This window comes from Ambystoma mexicanum, chromosome 3p (assembly GCF_040938575.1).
Source record: "Ambystoma mexicanum isolate Mex_15411 chromosome 3p, UKY_AmexF1_1, whole genome shotgun sequence".
Lineage (NCBI taxonomy): Eukaryota > Metazoa > Chordata > Amphibia > Caudata > Ambystomatidae > Ambystoma > Ambystoma mexicanum.
Window position 1 is genome coordinate 634,267,081 of NC_090925.1, and position 21,874 is coordinate 634,288,954.

The window sequence follows — 21,874 nt, forward strand, 5'->3', positions numbered from 1 at the left end:
CAGAGATTCCACTAGCCAACCAGACAATCCCTCTTGAACAGGGGCCAATAGGCCAACAGGAATTAGATTAATGAAAAGAAGCCTCCAAAGAGACCATACTAACCCACTACACCAGGGATATTTGAGTGGGAGACCTAGAAAGACACCTGCTCGATGGGAGCCAGTATGGGCTCCATGTTAGATATTTGTCCAGCTCATGTGAAGGGGCCGGGCCTTACAAGCCCTCTTCAACCCTACCCATGGCCAGCCCATGTAACACCCCTAGATCCAGATAAGTCTATTGGATAAGGTAAGTGGCCAATCCTGGGAAGTGGTTGGGGTTATAAGTAAGTGTGTGTGAGTGATTTAGGTGTAGATTAGTTGGGTGAGGACAGAGGTTGGTGAAGGACGTCTAAGAGACCAGAGGAGGCGAAAAAGACCGGAGTGCAGAAGGTTTTGGAGAAAGGGGGTCTTTAGAGTGTTTGCAAGTGAGTAGAGATTGTGAGGAGTGGAGGTAGAGTAGGAACTGCAAGGCGGTAGTGGATGCAATGGTGGTAGCAGCAGTGTAGTAGTTGTGGGAGCAGATGAGTGGTGGTGGCAGTAGGAAGATGTATTTGGTAGTGGTGGTCGGTAGTACGTTTTAGTGAGTGGTAGTCAGAGTAGTGGAGGCGAGAGATAGCAGTGATGGTAGTAGCAACAGGATGTGAGAGAACTTGCGTATTGGTAGGAATAGCAGTACGGAAGGAGAGGCAGTAATAGTGGTAGTAGAGGAAGGAGGGAGGAAAGATTAACAGTGGAGGGAGCAGTGGAGTGATAGTTGGAGGTCAGATTGATAGTACGAGCAGTAGTAGGAAGAGAAGGAAGATCAAAGGGTGTAGGTGTAAGGGGAAGTGAGAGATTGGATGGATAGTAACGCAGTGCGTGGAGAACATCTTAGGAGCCCAGTGTAGCAAACGGTCAGGTAAGAACATGCATGTAAGAAGTGAGAGTGACACTGGGTGAAAGAAGGCACCTTCCCCATTACCCTTTAGTACTAGGCAGAATAATTTAGGAAAAGTATCGACAATCACAAGGGAGGTAGTGAGCCGTCGTCCTAGTGAAGTCTCCCTTAGCTATAGAAAGAGAGATGACAATAGGTGGCACTTATCTATAACAACTAGCTTCCACGCTAAGGACACCTGGGCTAGGAATGGGATAAGCCGGCGGCAGACAGACAGAGAGTGATGGCCCTAGCGCCAAACTCGCTAGATAACCCGCTTAGCCATGAGACCTACCCGTGAATTTCTGAGACCAACCGCTTGTAATTTTGAATAAACACTCTTGGCACTTCTTCCAGTCTCCAGCATGGGAGGTGTGGCAGCCCACCCCATCACAAATTGTTCCATTGTTCATATCCCTCTCTCCCCCAGAACTTGCAGAGACCAATGTCAATCTTGAAAAGGCCCACACCAATCCTACTGCTGGTACCTGCTCCTTTCGTTATGCTATCAAATCCTCTCTGCTGCTCTTCTGGCACCAGCCTTAAAGTGGGTTTTACCAGAGTAAACAGAGAGGACTGGGTGCTTGTATCCTTGTAGGTCTTGAGTGGCAGAGATTGAAAGAATGTTGTATTCTAGACCTGGATCTGAAGCATTAGCACATTTCTGGGTTGTAGGATGAGCGCCAGTACCATGATAAGGCACTCAAAATAAAGCTTGGCTCTAGTTCTGTGATCTCCCTTTGTCAAATTGAAGAATAAGTGGTGTGAGGAGAAATAAGGACCACTGGATAGTACATGCATCACAGCTACACAATGGAACATGTGTGTCTACTCTAGAAAGCACTAGACAGATAAGAAAGACTATCACATACGAAAAACAACAAAGCCCAAGACCCAAGAAAGTGTACATAAAATAAACAAATTGTAATCTTAATCTAGATCAGTAAAATAAAATCCACCAAAGAAAGTATGTAACAACCCTCTGGTAGTCACTGAGATGACGCCATGTTTCATCTATGTGACTATACACCTTTGTTTATAATCCTAATGCGATAGAAGTGAGTCGAGACAGCCATTCTGCAGCCGATCCTCCCTGTCTCCCTAGCTACCGCCCATCAACTGAAGTAAGGGAAGGACAATCTACGGCATATCATCTTACCAAATGAAAGATAGATATGCTAGAATCATACCAAACAACGTTCACGGAGAGATCAGGACGGAAGGGTAAGGATGATATGTCAATAATGCCTTGGCCTACAAAGTAAACACAGGCAGCAATGCAGAACTTCAGAAAATAGATAGGAAGGGAGCCAGTGATTGTCAACATTTGATAATCTTCCCATCATCGTTGGGACAATCCTTTTGCCACGTTTGCTGGGCTTAGAAACCCACATATCTGTGCCAGTCGTATGCAGAGGTGCTGAACTTCCAAAGAATAGTCCAACCACACGCCCTATGATTATGGGAAGTCTTGCATTATTCCTGACTCATGAACACTGTAGAGTGCGTAGAAGATTTGTTGTGCACTTTACTAATCAAATAAATATATAATTCCTAAATATATATGAGCTAAATAATTAATAGAAATTGCATGGGATTCATGTAGGATGAAAGCTAGCTATAGATACCACATGAGCAGGTCATAAACAGGCCTTACTTATTCATTTTCATTTATTTATTTTATTGTTTTTTTTATAACGTGCATAATGCCTGAGTTCCGTTTCTACACGATTCACACCCCTGCTGCTCTGCGTGATCTTTCTTCCAAGACCAGCACGTTGTCCCTGTGCTATCCTCCATTCACATTACCACCAGCATTAACAATTATTGCAAAATCATTACACTGGACAATTCAACTGTGAGCTCAAATGTGGCACTTAGAAGCAAGGCACCCAATCCTCACATGATAAATCCCCCCTCTCTTGCGTAGGCTTCCCCTTCCACCATCTCTCCTCTCCCTTTCATTGGGGGGTCTCACCAGTTCTCTCCCTACTTTCATCAATGATAATCCAAGTCTGTGGTCAATGGATTCCGAATACAGCAGAAACAGGTGGCTGCACCCTCACCTCAGGACACAGTCTGAGCCACATCTTCACTCTCAGGGGTTTATACTTCTGCTCTCCAGCAGTATTTCTAAGGTCGACCAGACTTGTATTCTGACTACTTCTATTACATTTCATCCTCAGCTAGTACCGTAAACCCACCTGCATTCTCCTAAGAGACCTGCTTCTTCGCCAGGACTCTCCAACTTCCTCCGCAGCCACAGTGATAGTAGCAGACAGTATTTTTCGCACACCACCAGCAAATATTTTGGTGTGTGCCTTTATCAATGCAAGAATTTCCAACAAGAAATGCTGCAACATACACGACAGGATCACTGACACTTTGCCTCCCAGCCTAGAACTTGAACAGGGCACTCAAACCCTGTGACTGCCCACCTACTTGCAAGAAAACACTCGGAAAAAAGAGAGGCGGGGTTATAGACAGTGATGTTGCCCTCAAATTAACAGACACGATTTCTCGCAAATTAAGGAGTGTCCACCAACAAATCAAGGAATACCTACGGGGCAAATGTATGGATCCAATGCCTTCCTATAGTTGGACCTGCGTTTAGCATTTCATACAGAAAGGACATACACGTTCTTAGTGGGCTTCCTGTATCCCTTCAAATACATTCACTCTTTCCCAAAGTCTACTCTTATCGTCACTGACATTAACAACCACGCAGATGATCCCCGCAGCTAGGACTGGGTTCGGATAATGATTTGTTATTTATTTAGCGCTTTCGCTAAAGCGCTTTCAATTGAACATTTGCATACACTGATCATCCAACCAAATTTGGTATTCATTTATCGATCCCAGAAGGATGAAAGGCTGAGCTGGCCTTGCTGCGATTCGCAACCTGCGACCTGCATATGACACAGATTGCAACAGCAAATACTCAACCCGCTGAGCTCTCTAACCGGAAACAGCCAGGACTTGGATATCCTGTGTTTTAACCAACTAATATAGTGTGAAACACAATTAGTTGTCACAGGATAAACCTCATATTCCGATAGGTACAAAAACTGCAATCATCAAACTTTATGATATATGCACGACCTCTTGGCTGGACTATATCCTAGTCAATTTTACCACTAGAGATGAACATGAAATCACATTGAAAAATTTCTCAGCGCTGGCAATTCATGTCTATCCTAATGAGAAACCTGCACTCGGTAACTTTCCTATTCCGGTGACAGTGGTTAAGAATCTAGGAGTTTATCTTTCTTCCTCGCTTTCTATGGCTCCCCAGGTGAGTGCAGTCTGCAAAACAGGAATATTTTTGCTTAAGGTGCTTCGTAACGTTTTACCATTCTTGCCTATCCCTCTGCACCCTGCGGTAGTCACCTCATTGGTTACGAGTTGTCTAGACCACTGTAACACACTGTTTCTGGCCCAGCCTATCAGTCGTACACATCAGTTGCAGCTCCTGCTGAACCTAGCTTCCCGGGTGGCCACTTCCACCCTTATGGTTCCCACATTAGCCCTGTACTAAGATCTCTTCACTGGCTCCCGGTGGCCAATAGGATTATGTTTAAATCTCTCTGTTTGGTCCACCGGGGGTAATCCCGACAGGGGTGGACTATATTCATGACAGGTTTTTGCCATACACTCTGGGGCGATCTCTCTGCTCCGGCAATGCTGGTCTCGTTGTTAATCCTGAATCCCACCTATGCACCATGGGGGGGTCAGGCCTTCTCTGTCGCTGCCGGCAAACTGTCGAATGATCTTCTGGTATCCATTAGGCGTACTGAGAACCATCTGCAGTTTCAGCATCTGCTGACAACTCTGTTATTCTAGATCTGGCATGGTCCAGCATGCCATTATAACCCCAGTGGCAACATGCCGTCGGGTGTATGTGCACGGTGTAAATCAGACTAATATAACATAACAAAAGGATCAAGACACCTTTGCCGATACAGACCAGATCACAGTGCTCCCAGAATTGGCCAGACCCAGGCACATCCTTTGGCTACAACGAAAACACTGCCAATTGTGCTCTAAACTGGAGCCAACCAATCAACTACTCAAAGAATGAACGTGTGTCACACTGAAAAAAATAACTCTCAAGTGGCACAGCGAGTAGAGCGCTTGCTTTGACATCCGTGCAGAGCCTGCTATCGCAGGTTCGAATCCTGGCCCGGCGGGGCCAAACTCAGCCTTTCATCCTTCCGAGGTCAATAAATGAGCACCACACACCGTGGGTAATAATAAGCAGCTCTCAGATACCTGAGAGTTTGTAGCGCTATATAAATGCCAAATTATTATTATTATTATTATTATTATGAGGACAGAGCTAACTAAAAAGATGGAGAAAATCACAGCTCTGCTCAAAAGGCACCAAACGATGGCTATGGGAACAGATTATCTCAAAGCCTCTAACTGTTCATGAAATGCAAGGGAATGTTAACACAATATATACCAAGACAGCCTGTGCAAACTCTCACGAAATCTTTGCAACCCTGATATTGTTTTTGAGGATAGACTGGATAAAGATGTAGTCCTACTGCTGTAACTTGGACCTTGTGAACCCCCACATAAGAACTGCAATCAAGCTAGTGACCAATGCATCATTAACGCCACCATCCATCGCCAACGCATCTCTTCTATTATCCTCAATGCTATTTCTGGTAAAATCGTGGGTAAGCTATAGCCGGAGCCTTTGTGTTGCAAATTAGTACAATGATCTTAATTTATTGAGACATTCCACCCATCACTCTCACAAGACGGGTACACCACCCTAATTGGTGTGCATTTGTGAACCAACCTTAAAATGTAGCTGAACTGAGAACAATGTCTGCTTATCGCAATGAATGTCAGAGCACTTGTGCCTGACTTGCCTATATACAAGTTTGTTTCCTGCAACTGTTCAGTATAGCCATGCAGTATTCCAGTTAGAAGGGCGAGGCGGTAAGGAGCCCGACGGGGCAAGCGGACATATCAGGGACGGGACGCAGAGGAGGTAGAGAACGGTTCCAGGGTGCGGGCCCTGGAGGGGGGACATGTTTATGGAGGGGCGGCAAAATGTTTTTAAAAAACAAGCCCCTGCCCCCTTGCTCGTCCTGTTCCTCCTTTTCAGGCACTTTCTTATTTTTCCCAACAACGATCACCTGCACTTTTATGTGCTCTCTAGTTGCTCCTTGGGCATAAACTTGTCCCTCAACCATGGCCCTCACCCTGGACCCGTTCTCTCCCTCATCTGCACCCCAGCCCCGATATGTCCACTTGCACTGTCAGGCGTCTTGCAGCTTCACCCTTGTAACTGGAATACTACATGGCTACACTAAACAGTCACATACCATTTCCCCAGGCCATGCACTGTTATAACACTAGCTTGCCTGATATGCCTGTATAGGTGGCCCATTTAATCTATGCCGGGAGTTACATTTGCCCATGGGCAGTGCTGGTACTTGCACCACTGTCTATTCCTTTTACGCGTTTACACAACAAGAGCCTATTGACAGAGTTCATAAAATACAATATTTGCTTTTCGATCACCACACACGGTAAGACACATGTATCACAGCTCGTTGCCTGTATAAATACGGCTTAGCAGCAATCCCTCAATTATAAATCATACCATCTTTTATTTTCTTCCTCCTCTCCCTTTTTCCTTCCTTAGTGCTATGATACAATCCTAAAATAACATGTGTTCATTGCAATGCCTATGTAACCATCCATGCTATATGTCTACCTAACTGAAACATCTCACAATGGCGTTATTCATGTCACGCACAACAACCAATGTACACCTGGTTCACACCACTCGGTATACACACAACGCTGTACACAATGCCTGTAAATGTGCCTGTTGAAATCTCACGAACGACGCAACAATATCTTCTTCTCACCTAAACTATATAAATTCGCTGTCCAAAATACTGCACTGGTCACCTCCACTCGGGTTATTTTCTATTAAAATGCATATGCATCGCATCTTGTTCTGTCACCACAGCCTTGAAAAGACCCATGTTGGGTTGAAACACATGTCGGCTGAGTGTATTAATAAATCACCAACAAATATAAAGCGACAAGACTGTTCCAATTCTTTGTGAAATCTGTATACACTTATACAGAAACTCATTCAGCGCCCGGGTGATACCAGTTCTTCAACCCTAATTCATGCTAATCCTGTTGATGACCACTCAAACACAATATCTGACAAGACAGCAATAGGCTCAGGCTGCCAAAGCCCCTGGCATGGGAGGGCTTAGGCCCTCTCACATTGTGGCGGTTGCAGGCAGAAGGCAGCCCTCTGCCATGATGCTCAGCCCGGGGAGCCAGTGGAAAAGGGGTGCTACAGGAAAGAGCCTGTCAGATTTCTCACCCGGGAGAGCAGAGTCTTTATGATTAAACCCTCATGTACTTGCCATCAGCAGCAAACCTTTCAGTGGCAGAGGATAGAAGCCTTCCCAGGCGATATCAGCATGCCCCCTTTGATGAAGCCCGTGGGTTACCTGCTGGGCTCAGATTTTAGATGGCCCGCGCCTCCAATGATTCGAATCTTTAGCATCACTTTGTGAAATGATGCAGCCCCTGAATTGGCATGAAAGATGCATCTACTAGGGCCAAAGGAATGCTAAATTCTGGGCTCACAGAAAAGGGCGGTTGACAGCCCACTGGGGGCATGGCCCCACTCATGCCCTGCTTTCGAAACTATGTATTGGGAAGAAAGAAAGCCTGTGCTTTCTACGTATTTTATCACCTCGCGCAGCTTTGGATTGTAGTGGGCAGGGCTCAAGTCGAGGGTACACGCAGGGGGACGGAGTCCACCCACTTTATTCAGCGGGTGGACTCAGTCCCCCCAGCTCAAATGATAAACATTGAATGTCTTCTTTTAATTTATTAATTAAAGACCACCTCTGGGATCAAATTGCAGTCGTCAGGTTCGCAGGGCGGACACTTCACCACTGCACTATACAACCTGATGAAAAATAACAAACAACTAAAGGTGAAATGTCCCTTTCCGGTACTGCAAGTCCCAGGGGAAACATTTGTATTGGTTCTTGGAGTTTCAAACATGCACACCTTTTAACGTTTTCAAAAACAATATTAGATGAAAATTGCCTCTTTTGGTTTTGTGTGTGTGTTCATTTGATGAAAGGCAAACGCCTGTGTAATTTGGAGAGTTATGCAAAGCCAGTTTAATGAAATGTGCATATTTCACCTTGATATGCTAATTTCTGCCGACGTCACATCCCATTGCCCCACTTTAATTTTTAGGACTTGACCCATGGTAGTGGGAAGAGCTAAAATGCGCCAAAAGAAACTACTGTCTGAAAAAAAGAAAACCTGTGTATAGATATATGATACCCTCAGCGTGTCACGTGTGCTTAATTAAGTTGTCGACTGTGAAACCAACAACTGCAGAGACAGATGCTTTCTCGTTGACTAAACTGTGTGATACAGGGGGTAGAGAACGCTTTTTACCAGTGCCTCACTCGCTTTATCTTATAACACAGGGGGTGGATTTATACAAATATATATATATTTCCAGCATTATGCACCATTATATTTGTTTTCTTATAACACCAGAGAATGGTTTTTAAGCGCGGGATCTGAACCTGTGTTGCGCTTTGTTGTCTCACTTCCAAGACAAACACGTTGCTCCTGAGCTATCCCCCCTCACCATTAGCACCAAAGGAACATTCGCACGCGTACTGCATACCGTGAGACTCACCTGGGCACGGAAAAAGTCTACTCAGCAATGGGACCCCCCCACAGCATCCCATGTGTCGCCCTGTCACTGTGCCCCCCGTCGGCCTAGGACCAGGGGGGGCACCACAGATCAGCCGGCGGCATTAGCATCCATGGAGATGCCCAGGAGGTTCACCCTGCGGCCGGCGCTCCCTCGCTGCAGACAATGCCCCTATTGACAGAGAGCAGGAGGTTCGCGTGCAGCGATGGGGGGTGAAGAGGGTGACCGCTGGGACGGGCGAGCGGCACCGACGTCTCCGTCGCTTGGCACCGGGCGTCTCCGCTTCGCCCTCACGGGCCAGGCATTCTTCGCATTCTAGGCCCCCATGGTGGTGGGCGGCCAGGCCGGTTTGTTGCTAAGCGTGCCTAGCCAGCCTCATTCCCCACCCAGCCCACGGCATGCTCTCGAGCAGAGATCTCGAAGATTATCAAGCTTTCTGACGACTGGGAGTGAGTGCCTCGTCGCTAAGGTAGCTCAGTAGGTTCCCCACCCACTGCAGGGGAAATGAAATGCATGCACCCTGAAAGTCAACGGGTCATCTCTTTGTAGATCCGGACCAGCCTTTTGTTAACTCGTTGAGATTCGAATCATGATGACTACAATGATGCATTTTATACATGCTATCAACGCACACGGGAGTCACCAGACCAAGGACCCCACGCTGTAACCTACCCCTTGTGAGTATGAACAGAGAACACTGGCTGTTTACATGTAAACACTATGTTTTGGGCTATTGCGCTTGTTTTCAACACAAAGCCATGGAGCGCAGCCTCGCTGTTTTGGTATCAGCTATAACAATTCAGCGTTCTCAGACATACAAACCCATGCCCTCTGATTGAATTCCAAGGGCAGAATCCCCCTCCCCACCCCCACGAACGCCCCCCAAAACTGTTTACGTCAGCAGCAGAGGTCCAAACTGAGAGCAGAACGTCTCGCGTGATATTTAAACATGGGTGAGTTTGGCAGGGCCTTGTTCAGGAGCAGGCAGTCTTTTGGACTCTATACCGATATAGTGAGGTTTCAGAGCAGTACCTCTAGGTTGATCAAGGCACTCACATGTCAGGCTAAAGTTTGACATGTGACAGAGCCCCTCTCCCGGACAACGCCCATGACCTGCCTTCTTTTTTAGAAATACCCTATCAGGGCTTCAAGTGGGCCGGGGCTCCCCAGCCTTGCTGGGGCCAACCCTCCCCACCCCGCTGGGCCACCGCCCTCCCGAACCCCCCCCCCGCACGCTCCCCCTCCCACCACCTGGGCTGAGCCCCAGCAGTCTCAGAAAGGGCTCTTTTTCTAACGCAGCGACCATCCCAAACACGCCCAGTCTCGTCCCGACTAGATACTCATGGCTGCCTTTGAGATTGGACTCGTCTCTTCGGATCTCTCAACCTGCACGTCGATGCCCCGGGAAAGATTTTAGGAAGGAGTTAATGTTAATGTTAAAGGACATTTGTACCGCGCACTATCACCACTGTAGTGGTCCCTTGGCGCTCTGGCGGCTCTGAAAGAGGAGGGGAGGATGAGTCAGTGGGAGGAAGCAGGAAAAGTGCCAAGAGAGCAGTGATGTGCTGTTGGCGGCCTCAGCCTGGTGGGTTCGTTGGCTGGGCCTGGGGTGTTTGCGGCCGGTAGTCGTTGTGTACTGTTGTGCAAGGCTATGTATGTTTTTGTTTTTGTTGTTGCCATGTAGTGAAGTTTGTGCGGTTTGTTGTGTTGTAGGTTTTGGTTGTGTTTGGTTTGGAGTTTGAGAGGTGTATGCAGAAAGGGAAATTGTTAGTAGGGTTGGTTAGTTTGCGTCTCTATCCTGAATTGAAGCGCTCGGCTTGCGCAGTCTCCCCTGTTGCGGCTCTGTCCTGATCTGGGTCTGACTGGCATGCAGGTTCCATACTCCACTAGTCCCCGCCTCTAATATGCTCTCTGATAGCTCCCCTTATCCTCCATTTAGACTCTAGTGGGCCTGCCAATGACAATCTCTCAGGTAGTGGGGGAGGTTGCCAGTGTCTCGATAAGGAGTGTGAAGGACACAATACCTTCCATTCAGCCTTGCTTCACATTAACACTTTGTGCCATTTCTTCCTTTTTTGTACCTCTACCATAAGTGCCATGAAGAGGCCAAACGGTAGTGTGGGCACTATGCAAAAAACAGCACCAAGGAACAGAAGGTTGGAGTCAGGGAAGAAAGTAGTGAAATCTTGATCTGCGTGCGTAAAATAGATTCCAGGTAATGCTCTTTCCACGAGGCTCTCAAAAACAATTGGCTTTGCCACAGCTCACTCGCTGTAGCAGATCCAAGACAACTATTGTTCTTTGTTGGACTGCTCAGTAGATCCCAGAAAAAAACCTTAAGTGTGTTGAGGGGAGTGCATGCTCGGCGGATCCCGCTGGAAACACTCCTCCCTACTGGGCTGAAGTCCAAGGATTCAGAAGATTCCAGAATAACCGGCCAACCTCAGGCAACCCCACCCCTACAACCGCTCGTGTTTGGGCTTTCCAGCATGTAGGCGATCCCAAGTGCAGTCATCAAGCTTGTGTGTGCCAGACTCAGGGTCCCCCTTAAGGATCTAGGGGCTCCTGACTGTGAATTCCAGCCGTCCAAACCTCCTCATAAGGACAGCTCGTCTCCTTCGTGCTTTTTAAAGTACCTTTTTCTTCTGGCGGTTGTTTTCTGCCCCCCCCCCCCCCCATCTAGTTTAGGTCTAAAGACATGTAGCTAAAGCACGTGATGTAGCCCCCAAGCATTAACTCACTGGTTAACTGGCGAGCAGATTGCACCACACACTCCTGCAAACACAGTACCTTTCCTCCTGGAAGAGCGTCTTCTTGGCACCCGCGGCTCGTCTGCTATCCACCTGCGAGGGGAAATGAGGGTCAGGTCCCGCAGGATCTTCAGGGCGCTGGGGACCAGTTTCCCCGGGGGCTTAGACCAGCCACTCATGCCAAGCGGCGACAGCGGCATCAGCACACGGCAGGCCTCAGCCCACTCCTGCATACACAGGGGCTGTCCGGGTCCAGAATTGCCTCTGCACAGCGTGTAAATATTTGTAAGTGCTGGTCAGACAGGGAACTTGAGAAGGGACTGCGCGTTATGAGCCCACGGAGGTCCCTTCGGGGTGACAGCTGACAGCCTCTCCTGCGCTCTCAGTACTCCTGCTCTGTAGGCAGGTCTTCAAAATGCCAAATCTATTTCTGGATGAAGACCGTCTGAGGAGGCAGTCTCAAACACGGGCAAACCGTGGCACAGGGCGCAATAATACCTGTCCTGCAGTGAGTGGCACATGGATAACCTGCCCTGGGGGATACGCGGGGGGCGGGGGAGAGTTCGGGCGGTGGTGGGGAGCAGTGGCTGCAGTCACTGCATCACTGGTTGCCGGTTCGGCGCCTTTCCTACCCATCACCAATAGGCTGGACGGCATACAAACAATTACTCAGAGACGGGTATGACGCATTTAAAGCCACCCCGAAAGCCAGTGTATTTTCCTAAGGATGGTGAGGCGGGGCATCCCGTTTATTGTCACAATTGATGACCATATGCAGTCATACATAACACATTCTCTGCATGATATGGTTTATAGTCATAATGTCGACAAAAAAATGTCGACAGACAAAAATGTCGAAAAAATAATGTCGAAAATAATAATGTCGACATTCTATACTTTTAATGTAAAAAGTCATAATGTCGAAAAAAAAATGTCGACATTTTTTTTTCGACAATATGACTATAAACCCTTAACACTATCAACACCTCACCCAACACCCTCCTGCAACCCCCCCACACCCCACACCACCACCCTCCCACCCCTCATATGCAACACATTCTAATTATTTATATATTTATTTATTTATTTTTTCAATAAATAAATAACCAACAAAAAGTATCATTTACTATGGGGGGGTCCCCCCCCAACCCACCCTCACCCAACACCCCCCTGCCACCCCACCACACCCCCTAACCACCCTCTCACCCCTCATACTCAACACAATCTAATTATTTATTTATTTATTTATTTATTTTTTCAATAAATAAATAACCAAAAAGAGTCTAATTTACTATGGGGGGGGTCCCCCCCCAACCCCCCCTCACCCAACACCCCCCTGACACCCCCCCACACCCCCCCAACCACCCTCTCACCCTCATTCCCAACACATAGTAATTATATATTTATTTATTTATTTATTATTCAATAAATAAATAAACAAATAAATAAAAAGAATATCATTTACTATGGGGATGTCCCCCCCAACCCCTCTCACCCAATACCCCCTGCCACCCCCCACCCCTCATACTCAACACATACAACACAACAATAAATATATATTTATTTATTTATACAACATTTCGAAAAAATGTCGACATTAATGTAAAATGTCGACATTTTTGTATGTCGACATTATTGATTTTCGACATTAATTTGTCGACATTTTGACTGTCGACATTATTGATGTCGACATTATGACTGCACACCGCATGATATACACCCGTTCTACCAATTATCTCGGCCCCCCACTATTTCTCCAAAGGAACACAACACACACACACTGCCAGGGTAGGCAAAGGCCCACCGTGAATTCCCACGTTTTGGATTCAGCCATTTCCAGCTGTAATCTGCCACAGCTGTGTGAAATGGCGTCACACTGGCACCAACTCACCACACCAGTGTGGTAATGAAAGTGGCATCATTTTGACACCCAGTATTCCTTGGTGCAGTTACGTACAGTCAATGTCGAAAAGGCCGAATCTTGCCGAGCTATGGGAAAGTCCCTCTGTCATAAACACTGGCGCAAAGGTCAATATGGGGTTGGAGGACTGTGTATGCACTCAAACAATGGCGGAATGCAGCAAATCTGCTCCGATGCTGGACTTGTATTGCACACAAATGTTCCTGGGCTTGAGGTTTACTTCGACGTGATTAGTCCTCATTATGCAAGAGCGTTGTACATTAGGGTTAGAGTGGGAATTTTGCCAGTCTCCGCTTTGAGAAACAAATGGAATGCTGCATATCCATGCATCCATTTGCCAATCCTCCTAAGAGACACTCGAGCACTTAATTTTGTAATGCCCCACATTAATGGATTAATGCTGGTTTTACCTAAAGCCTCTTTTTGGGCAAAGTTCAATAAGAATTAGCGCTGATGCTAGGCCATTGTGTAAATCTTCAGGTCGTAATACTGTAATTATGCAGTTTCTAAATGCATTGCCAGAGTTTGGTTACACAGGAGCTTATTGTACATAATGAATGCATAGCTGGAAGTTCATTTGAAATTATCGCATATATTGTGGTCTTTTTAATTCTGCTGTCATGCATGATTTTGTAAAGGATTCTTACATAGACGTTAATAAGATCCCATGATATCGGCATAGGTTTTAAAATTGTGTATCCCATTTTTAATATTAATATGGATTTGTTTATTAACAAATGGCTGGAAGACTTAAGTCAGATAAAGCTTATTATGAGGAATTTGAGATCCTGTCAGATGACGTCAGAGGAAGTGATATCAGATGCTCTTGACCCCAGAGGCGTCGAAAGAATATAGTAATATTTTGACGTGGCAACGTCGTAAGAATGGGATACGAACAGAAAACCGATTGGCACAGAAGTCATGAAACATGGTGACTGCCACCTCCGTTACTGTGACACACAATTTCTGTTCATCAGTTCCTTGGGGGCTTCTGCGGGAGGGCGTGGGGGTTGCACACATGTTCCAGTCTCTCTGCTCCTGTGCTGGTTAGGGACTCGAGTAATCAGTCACCTGAAAGTGTATTACGGGAAAAATGCATCAACCAGTAACCATTCTCTTGTGCATTAGTAAACTAAGGGGTGTGGTTGCAAGGGAGGTAATGTTTTAAACACGAGTTTCCACATGCCAAAACGTACACTCAATTAAAAATGCATTGTCATAAAACTTTAGCTGCAAGTTAAAAGCCAAATACACCATGATTACCAAAGGTTTACCCTCAAAGTTGGCGAATGCTAAGAAAATTTGAATAAGGAAGCTTCTTGCTCAGTGCCAATCTGCTCTCCATGGGTTTTGCGGAGGGGCTTGGGAGTATGTTATCCATAGGGAAGGACACAAGATCTGATAGACTGGAGCTCTTTGGGTCTGCTTAGCGAATGATGTGGGAGAGTATGACAGGGCTAAAGAGGGGAGCTTAGTTGTGTCTCAGTTAGAGTTGATGTATTCACAGATAGGACTGTGGTGGCTGTCTGTGGGATGTGTGTGTGTGTGTGTGTAGAGTAAGGTGGTAGGAGATCATAAAGTAAAGTCAGAGGGTCGGGGGGTACCGCCTAACCCTTTAACTGTTATTAACACTACAGAAGTGAGGAAGGAGGAGAGAGCCTTTCTATCAGAGTCGGTGCAGAGTTGACTGAATTGTGCTCTTGCATTTATAACTTTTACACAAGGTGGTAAGATGTCCAGCAAAGAATGTCCGCAAAGGCAGCACAAGTACCCACACTCTTAAACTGTGCAGCTGCTGTCGGTGCCCTATGCAACCACACAAACAATAAACGATTGCCCCACCTTGGTCCCACACTAAATCAGCTGAGAAATGTTAACCGGTGGTGTGCATTACAAAGAAGAAGCTTAAAGCTTTTAAGTTCCTGAAAATTGAGCATAATTACATGTTTGCGAATAGAATCAAACGTTTTGTAAATGACTGGGCTACTATATAAGCTGGGTATAGGATTGTAGAAACTGCCTGTAAGACCTCCTTTAGTCTACCCGGCCCAATATGTAGAAATATGTACACATAGACACATGCAAAATAAAGAAGAAGCTTGACATTTCCTAAACAATTGAGGAAATGGCATGTATGTGGATAGGATAAGCCATTTTGTAAATGCCCGGGATAATGTATAAGCTGGGTATAGGGTTGTATAATGTTGCTGGTAAGTTTTCTCCATAATAATTTCTTCAAGGTAACATTTTTAGTTACAGGATCCTTAAGGCGAAACTGAACGCAAACACATCCCTGAAATTCAGCTAAAACCACCTTAACTTTGCGCCCCCTGTTGGGCACCCTATGACCACAATGATGACATCACTAATGAAATCTTTGACATACACACAAGTCAACGTATTAAAACATTAGATACCATGTAAAGATTACTTTTACTTCAGACAGTATGTGTTTTATTTCAATGTTAACATGTTAAACACTTAAAAAGACATACAGAAAGAAATATACATCTATTAACATGTTTTCAAGCAAATGTTGCATTTTAAAACTTAATTTCTTTTCAATACATATATGAATTAGAATACTACTCTTTTTTTCAAAAACTATGTATGAACATTCTTAAACTATATCCTAATACCATATCCTAATACATAGTTGTTCCCTGTTTTAAAACACTTCTCATATCATTTAGAAAATTATATGTCTGCACATTTTTCTTACAATAAAATAATTGAGTATTTAAGTATTTTTATTTTAAAACATCGTACATAATTAGGGTTCAACCTGTGTTGCTTTACGTTTTTTTCAACAACTTTTTTTGTAAATGTATCTACAGATTATATTTTAATGAACATGTCTTAGATATGATTTGCACAAACAGGAACATTCTAAGAAGTGTACTATTTATAATTCAGATATCATCCTTTACCAACGTACTACAAAGGAAAGCTTCACAAGTAGTCATATGATGCATGTGTAGCTGTTTACTGTTTTAAACAATGTATTCATTGTTATGAACGATTCTGCAATGCTAATATCACATTTGTAGAAACATAAGGGTGGTTTAAATATGGGCAAATACATAGAGTGATCGTATGTCTGATGCCATTAGTTAAATAATCATTGATGTAATTTATGATGCTATTGGCGATGTCAGCAGTGATGTCATTCACGTTGTCATCAATGCTAGCATAGATGACTTCATTTGTGATGTCACCTGCAATGTCATCAGTGATGTCACTGGTGGTGCCATCTGTGATGTCATCATTTTGGTCATAGGCTGTGCAACAGGGGGCGCAAAGTTAAGGTGGTTTTAGCTGAATTTCAGGGGTTTTGTTGCATTAAGTTCTCACCTTAACGTAACTTTTCTTCCTTGAATTTCAAAGATTTTGTTACAATGGATTGCGCACCTTAACGCCACATGCAACAAACTTTTTTTTCCTTTAATTTCAAAGGTTTTTTTTCCCCCATAGATTTTTAGAACACTACCAGACCACTAGCCATGGCCTTTGGCCATGGACAGTGGGCACAGCAACTCTATATTTTAAAACACTTGCAACCCATCCCCATCCCACAAAGACATTCATCAATCACAAACTGATTTTTTGGAACTGTTATGTATAGAATATTGCAGACTTTGAGAGCTCGCAATGTTTTTAGGCACTGCACAGTGGGATAACATGATTTGCCATGGGCCACACACTTTGGTTAAGCACCATGCTACAAGCCCATTTTTTTATTGCCGGTCTCTTGGTGACTATTGTGACAGATTGCATGACCCCAAATAACCACATTTAAGCAGCACGGAAAAGGGAAAAAATTGACTGGCTGCAAGAATAACATATGTTCTGGTACTTTTGCCCCCATAGTGAAAATAAAAGCTGACACCCATGAATATACGCAGAGTAAGTGAACATATATCTTAAAATGAAATATGCAGATGTAGTTCATTTGACCTTCCCCTTAAAAGAAAGGGCACAAGACAAAATAGCATTGGATGTTAAAAAATGTAATAATCACTAGAAAAAGAAATGTTCAATAAATATGCTAGCAAAGTGTTCACCTTTGAAACCCAGCAATCTGTCGTGAAATGTTCCCTGGAAAACAAAATCCCAATATGAAAAAAGTTTTTGTGGTCTTGTGGGTATGCGTCTGCACTCGGAACATGACAACCTGAGTAAAATCATGGTAGCCAAATACTTGAGCAAGCTTGCCAACCTAAAAAAAACAAAAAACAAGTAATTGTGTCCGCCCTCTGAAAAAAAGTTATGTTGTCCACCCATATGTGTCCTTTACTTGTGCCCTGAATATTAGCCACAATCGGGGGCAAATAACTGCACCAGTGTCAGGATTGCAAACTCTCTTGCCACACTGTGGGCAAATACTCAAGACTTACTTGCTCTCTTATTTCCCGCCTCACCCACATGTCTGGCTTTCAATAATACTGTGCTTTATAAAGATAACTTGAAAAGAATGCATACCATATTGTCACTCAAATATATAAATCACTATTGAACTGTGTTAGGCAAAAAGTGCACTTTGTGGGATTATTCCCCCATCTTTACTGGGAAAATAAAAATAACAGAATGCAATTCAATAAAAGGCAAAAGAATTATCTGTTGCTGATGAAGTGTGTTGCTGTGTGGTGTTGTTTGGCGAGCTCTCAAGCTACCCATTTAATTACGTTTTAAAAGCATTTAAAAAACAAATTGTAATTTATGAAGCTGTTGCTGCACTATTTCGCACTAGTTTAAAATAGCTGCACTTTAGGACCGTATTTAGTATTACTGTGAAGAAAGTTAATGTTTACTTCTATCTACCTCTGAAGGAGTCACGCGGGTACCAGCGCAGGCTGACTTAATTTTACATTTCCAACGCTGCCTCAGAATTTTCTGAGCCCGCAATGAAAACTACAACTCCCAAATGAGTTGTAGTTCTTTAGTTCCTTTATACTGTTTACAGGCGCAACAGCATATAAAGGAAATTTGTAATCCCGTGCCTCTGATTGTGTGTTGCTGCGTGGTGTTGTTTGACGTGCTTGCTAACTACCCATTTAATTACATTTTAAAAGCATTTTAAAAACATTCATTGTATTTTATGAAGCTATGGCTGCACTATTTTGCACTAGTTGAAAGTATCTGCACTTTAGGATCAAATTTAGTATTACTGTGAGGGAAGTTTATTTTTACTTCCATCTTCCTCTGAAGGAGTCATGCGGGAACCAGCGCGGGCTGACTTCATTTTACATTTCCAATGCTGCATCAGAGGTTTCTGAGCCCGCGTTGAGAACTACAACTCCCAAGTGGGTTGTAGTTCGTTAGTCCTTTTATACAGTTTACAGGTGTGACAGCGACCAGCCCGTCTGTGTCGGTCCGTGGCGGCTGTGCTGCGGTTTGGGCCTACACTTTAGAAGGTAAAACCTGTCGTGCCATGGGTGTTCTATACTCAGCAGATGAACTTCTGTCACTTAGGTCAACTGGACTTGGTGCCTTGCCGTTTCGTGCTTTGAACAAGATCAGACTATTTAATTTTGCTATTGAGAGACAGCAGTATCCATGCATTCCTGGGCCAACTCCCTTGAAGGCTGTACTTATCAATACTTGTTCCGCCATCAAAAACGCTGCAACCCTGAATTAGGTCATTAGTTCCCCGGACCTTGACCAATGTTTTATAACTGAGACGTGGTTCTCAGATAATTGCACAGCTCATTTTCATATGCTGGTGCCAGATGACTATCTCATAAAGTGGCACAACAGAAGTATGCAAAGAGGTGGTTGAGTGGCCATTGTGATGAGTTCCTCCGTCAGAATTGGTAATGTTCAATCCCTTGACTGGGATGTCTCATCCAAAATATTGGCTACCACCCATCTCCTAGTGAAGCCAATCACGTTCTGGTGTGTTACAGACCTCCTGGTTCAGCTACCCTGTTCCCGGATGCCCTAGACATCTATCTAGGCTAACAGGCACTTCAATATGATAATGTAGTCGTCTTGGGCCACTTTAACATTTGGTGTAACACCATAGAAGACAGAGACTGCAGATATTTGTTTGACATTCTGCAGTCACTTGGTCTTCAGCTGTTATCCAATTTGGCTACTCACATAGGTGGACACAGAGGTTCAGTGCTGGCCGTTTGTATTATAACTCCCGTCAGCTGGTCAGACCATTCATTTGTGAGTTTTGTCAGGCCCAGTTTCAGAATATTGATCCTAATATACAAGTGCACCATCGGAAAAGGGATCTGGGTAGTATATCTGACAATGATCTTGTGCAGAATCTCCCGCATATACAGTCCAAAATGGACTGCTCAGAGTATTACTCTGATTTAATGCTGGGTTTGCAAAACAATGTTAATCGTATTGCCCTGTTAAAAGCCATTAAAGGAAACAAGAAGAAGAAGAATAAATGGTACAAGGAGAATCTTAAAATCCTTAAACAGCATTACAGGAAAAAAGAAAACAATTGAATTAAAGTAAGAGATGAAATCTTTCACTCAGCAATAAAAACAGCACTGGCTACATATAAAAAAGAAATTATGTTGGCCAAATCCTTGGCAAAGCAAAACCTTATCAAACAAGCGGATAATCGGCCCAAGGCTTTGTTCCATGTTATAAGAAATGTCTTCATTCCTGAGAACGTGAACTCTCATCTTCCAGCATCAGCTACCTTGGCAAATAAATTCAACTGCCTTTTCCATGAGAAAGTTAACACTGTTAGAAACAATATGCTGGTCTACCAAGCCAAAACTAATGCTGACATAAACATCCCTCACTCTACTTTCTCATCTAGCTGCTGTTCTAGTTTCTCTTTCTCCGCTCTTGGGGATGAGGAAATCTTTAAATATCTGGAAGAGTTAAAACCTACGAATTTTAAATATGATCCAATTCCAGCTTATTTGGTCAAACAGCACGCCTTGGTACTTAGTAAATCTATGGCCTCTTTTATAAATGCTTCACTATCCCAAGGCTGTGTTCCTTTACTCCATTGTTGAAGAAGCCGACTTTGGACCACAAGGTCCTTGACAACTATTGTTCCATAGCCGGTATGTTATGGCCTGGCAAAATTCTAGAAAAAGTGGTGACAAGGCAACTCCATACATATATAGACGAACATAAGATTCTCGATTGTTTTCAGTCTGGCTTGAGACCAGCTCATCGAACGGAGACTGCCCTGGTGACGGTCTGGGATGATCTGCTGGGGGCTGTAGACGGAGGTACTGTTAACATGCTTATCATGCTGGACCTGTCGGCGGACTTCGATAGAGTGGATTTTTACATCCTCATCACCAGACTGTCATCAGTGGCACATGTCTCCGAAGAGGCTTTGACATGGTTTGTGTCTTTTTTATCTGACTGCACCAACCAGATAAAGATGGGTGATAGCCTCTCTGATACAGTGCCGGTCGAGTGTGGGGTACCCCAAGGGTCCTCACTCTCGCTTCTATTGTTCAACATATATATTCAAATCCTGTTAAACATTCTTTCGGAATTTGGGTTGCCATACCACTCTCATGCAGATGACACCCAGATTTACGTGCGACTTAATCAACCAATAGAAGCAATAAATACTGTGTTTCCTTGTGCAGCTAAAATTAAGGACTGGATGTTGGAGAACAAACTCTCCAGCAAAAACAGAGAGATATTATCCCTCTTATTCTCCCCTCCTTCATGTAGATTCCCTAGTTGTTTGTCCACCTCTGCATGAGCTTGTGCTGTATCGACAGCAATAGTCAAGCTTTGTTTACTGAGCTGAAGTATGGCCTGCTGTAAAAGAAGTTGGAAGACGGTTAATCACCTGATCTAAGGCTAATGCCTCCATAACTTTGGGCAACATTTCTTTCCCCAACAATTGGAAGAGGTTATTCTGGATGCAGGCCCCTAGCTCTAATGGGGTTTAATTGGGGCGAGTATAATCTGCTGAATATGTTTTCAAATAAAACCCTTTGGTTTGGCTAACCTGATGTAGTAACCCATGTTTAATTTCAGCAAGCAAGATAGTACCCAAGGGATTTAGGGTCTGATAGGATGCTTGCAGATTTCCCTTTAAGAGGGGTGTAAGATAACAACTCTTTAGTTCCTCAGTCCATCCATGTAGTTGGGCCAGACTTTCAGAATTGAGGAAAACATTCCTGAGGTCAACCCCCATTCCGTCAGGGCTGGAGTATGCCATGGGGAAGTTTTGGCAAACGTTGAGTGGTGGCTAACCCATTTAACCACTCCTGGAAACGTTGGTCTGTCTGGATCTGGTATTCTCCCAGGCGGTGCAATAATGCTTCCATTTGATATTAATGGGTGAGCTCTATTGCGTCTATATTATGGGGTGCTCCTCTTCTACCCCAGCCACTTCTTCACTGCTCCAGCTACTGGATAAGGGGGAAGTAGAGGGAGTAAGCAGTGTCTTTGCCACCCTTCTTTATATGCTTCAGTGGGTTCCCCCATGTTATGTAGTAGTTGGGCAGGATGACCAAGTGATGCAATAGTGGTTACTATAAAACATGTATTGA

The 21,874-nt window shown here is 44.4% G+C and overlaps 1 protein-coding gene across 3 annotated transcripts in view; it reads right to left on the reverse strand.

The window, feature by feature from the left end:
• Positions 1-21,874, reverse strand: part of SH3TC2 (SH3 domain and tetratricopeptide repeats 2) — a 665,994-nt gene that overhangs the window by 494,157 nt on the left and 149,963 nt on the right. Inside the window, exon 1 of one of the 3 annotated variants that reach the window (XM_069651386.1) lies at positions 11,490-11,689. The exons of 1 other annotated variant lie outside the window; for it this stretch is intronic. In XM_069651386.1, coding sequence (XP_069507487.1) covers positions 11,490-11,682 — 193 coding nt within the window. In that variant the 5' untranslated portion in view covers positions 11,683-11,689. Of the gene's footprint in view, positions 1-8,681; positions 9,119-11,489; positions 11,690-21,874 lie in introns of those variants that run through there. One more of the 3 variants, XM_069651387.1, reaches the window with a different exon arrangement.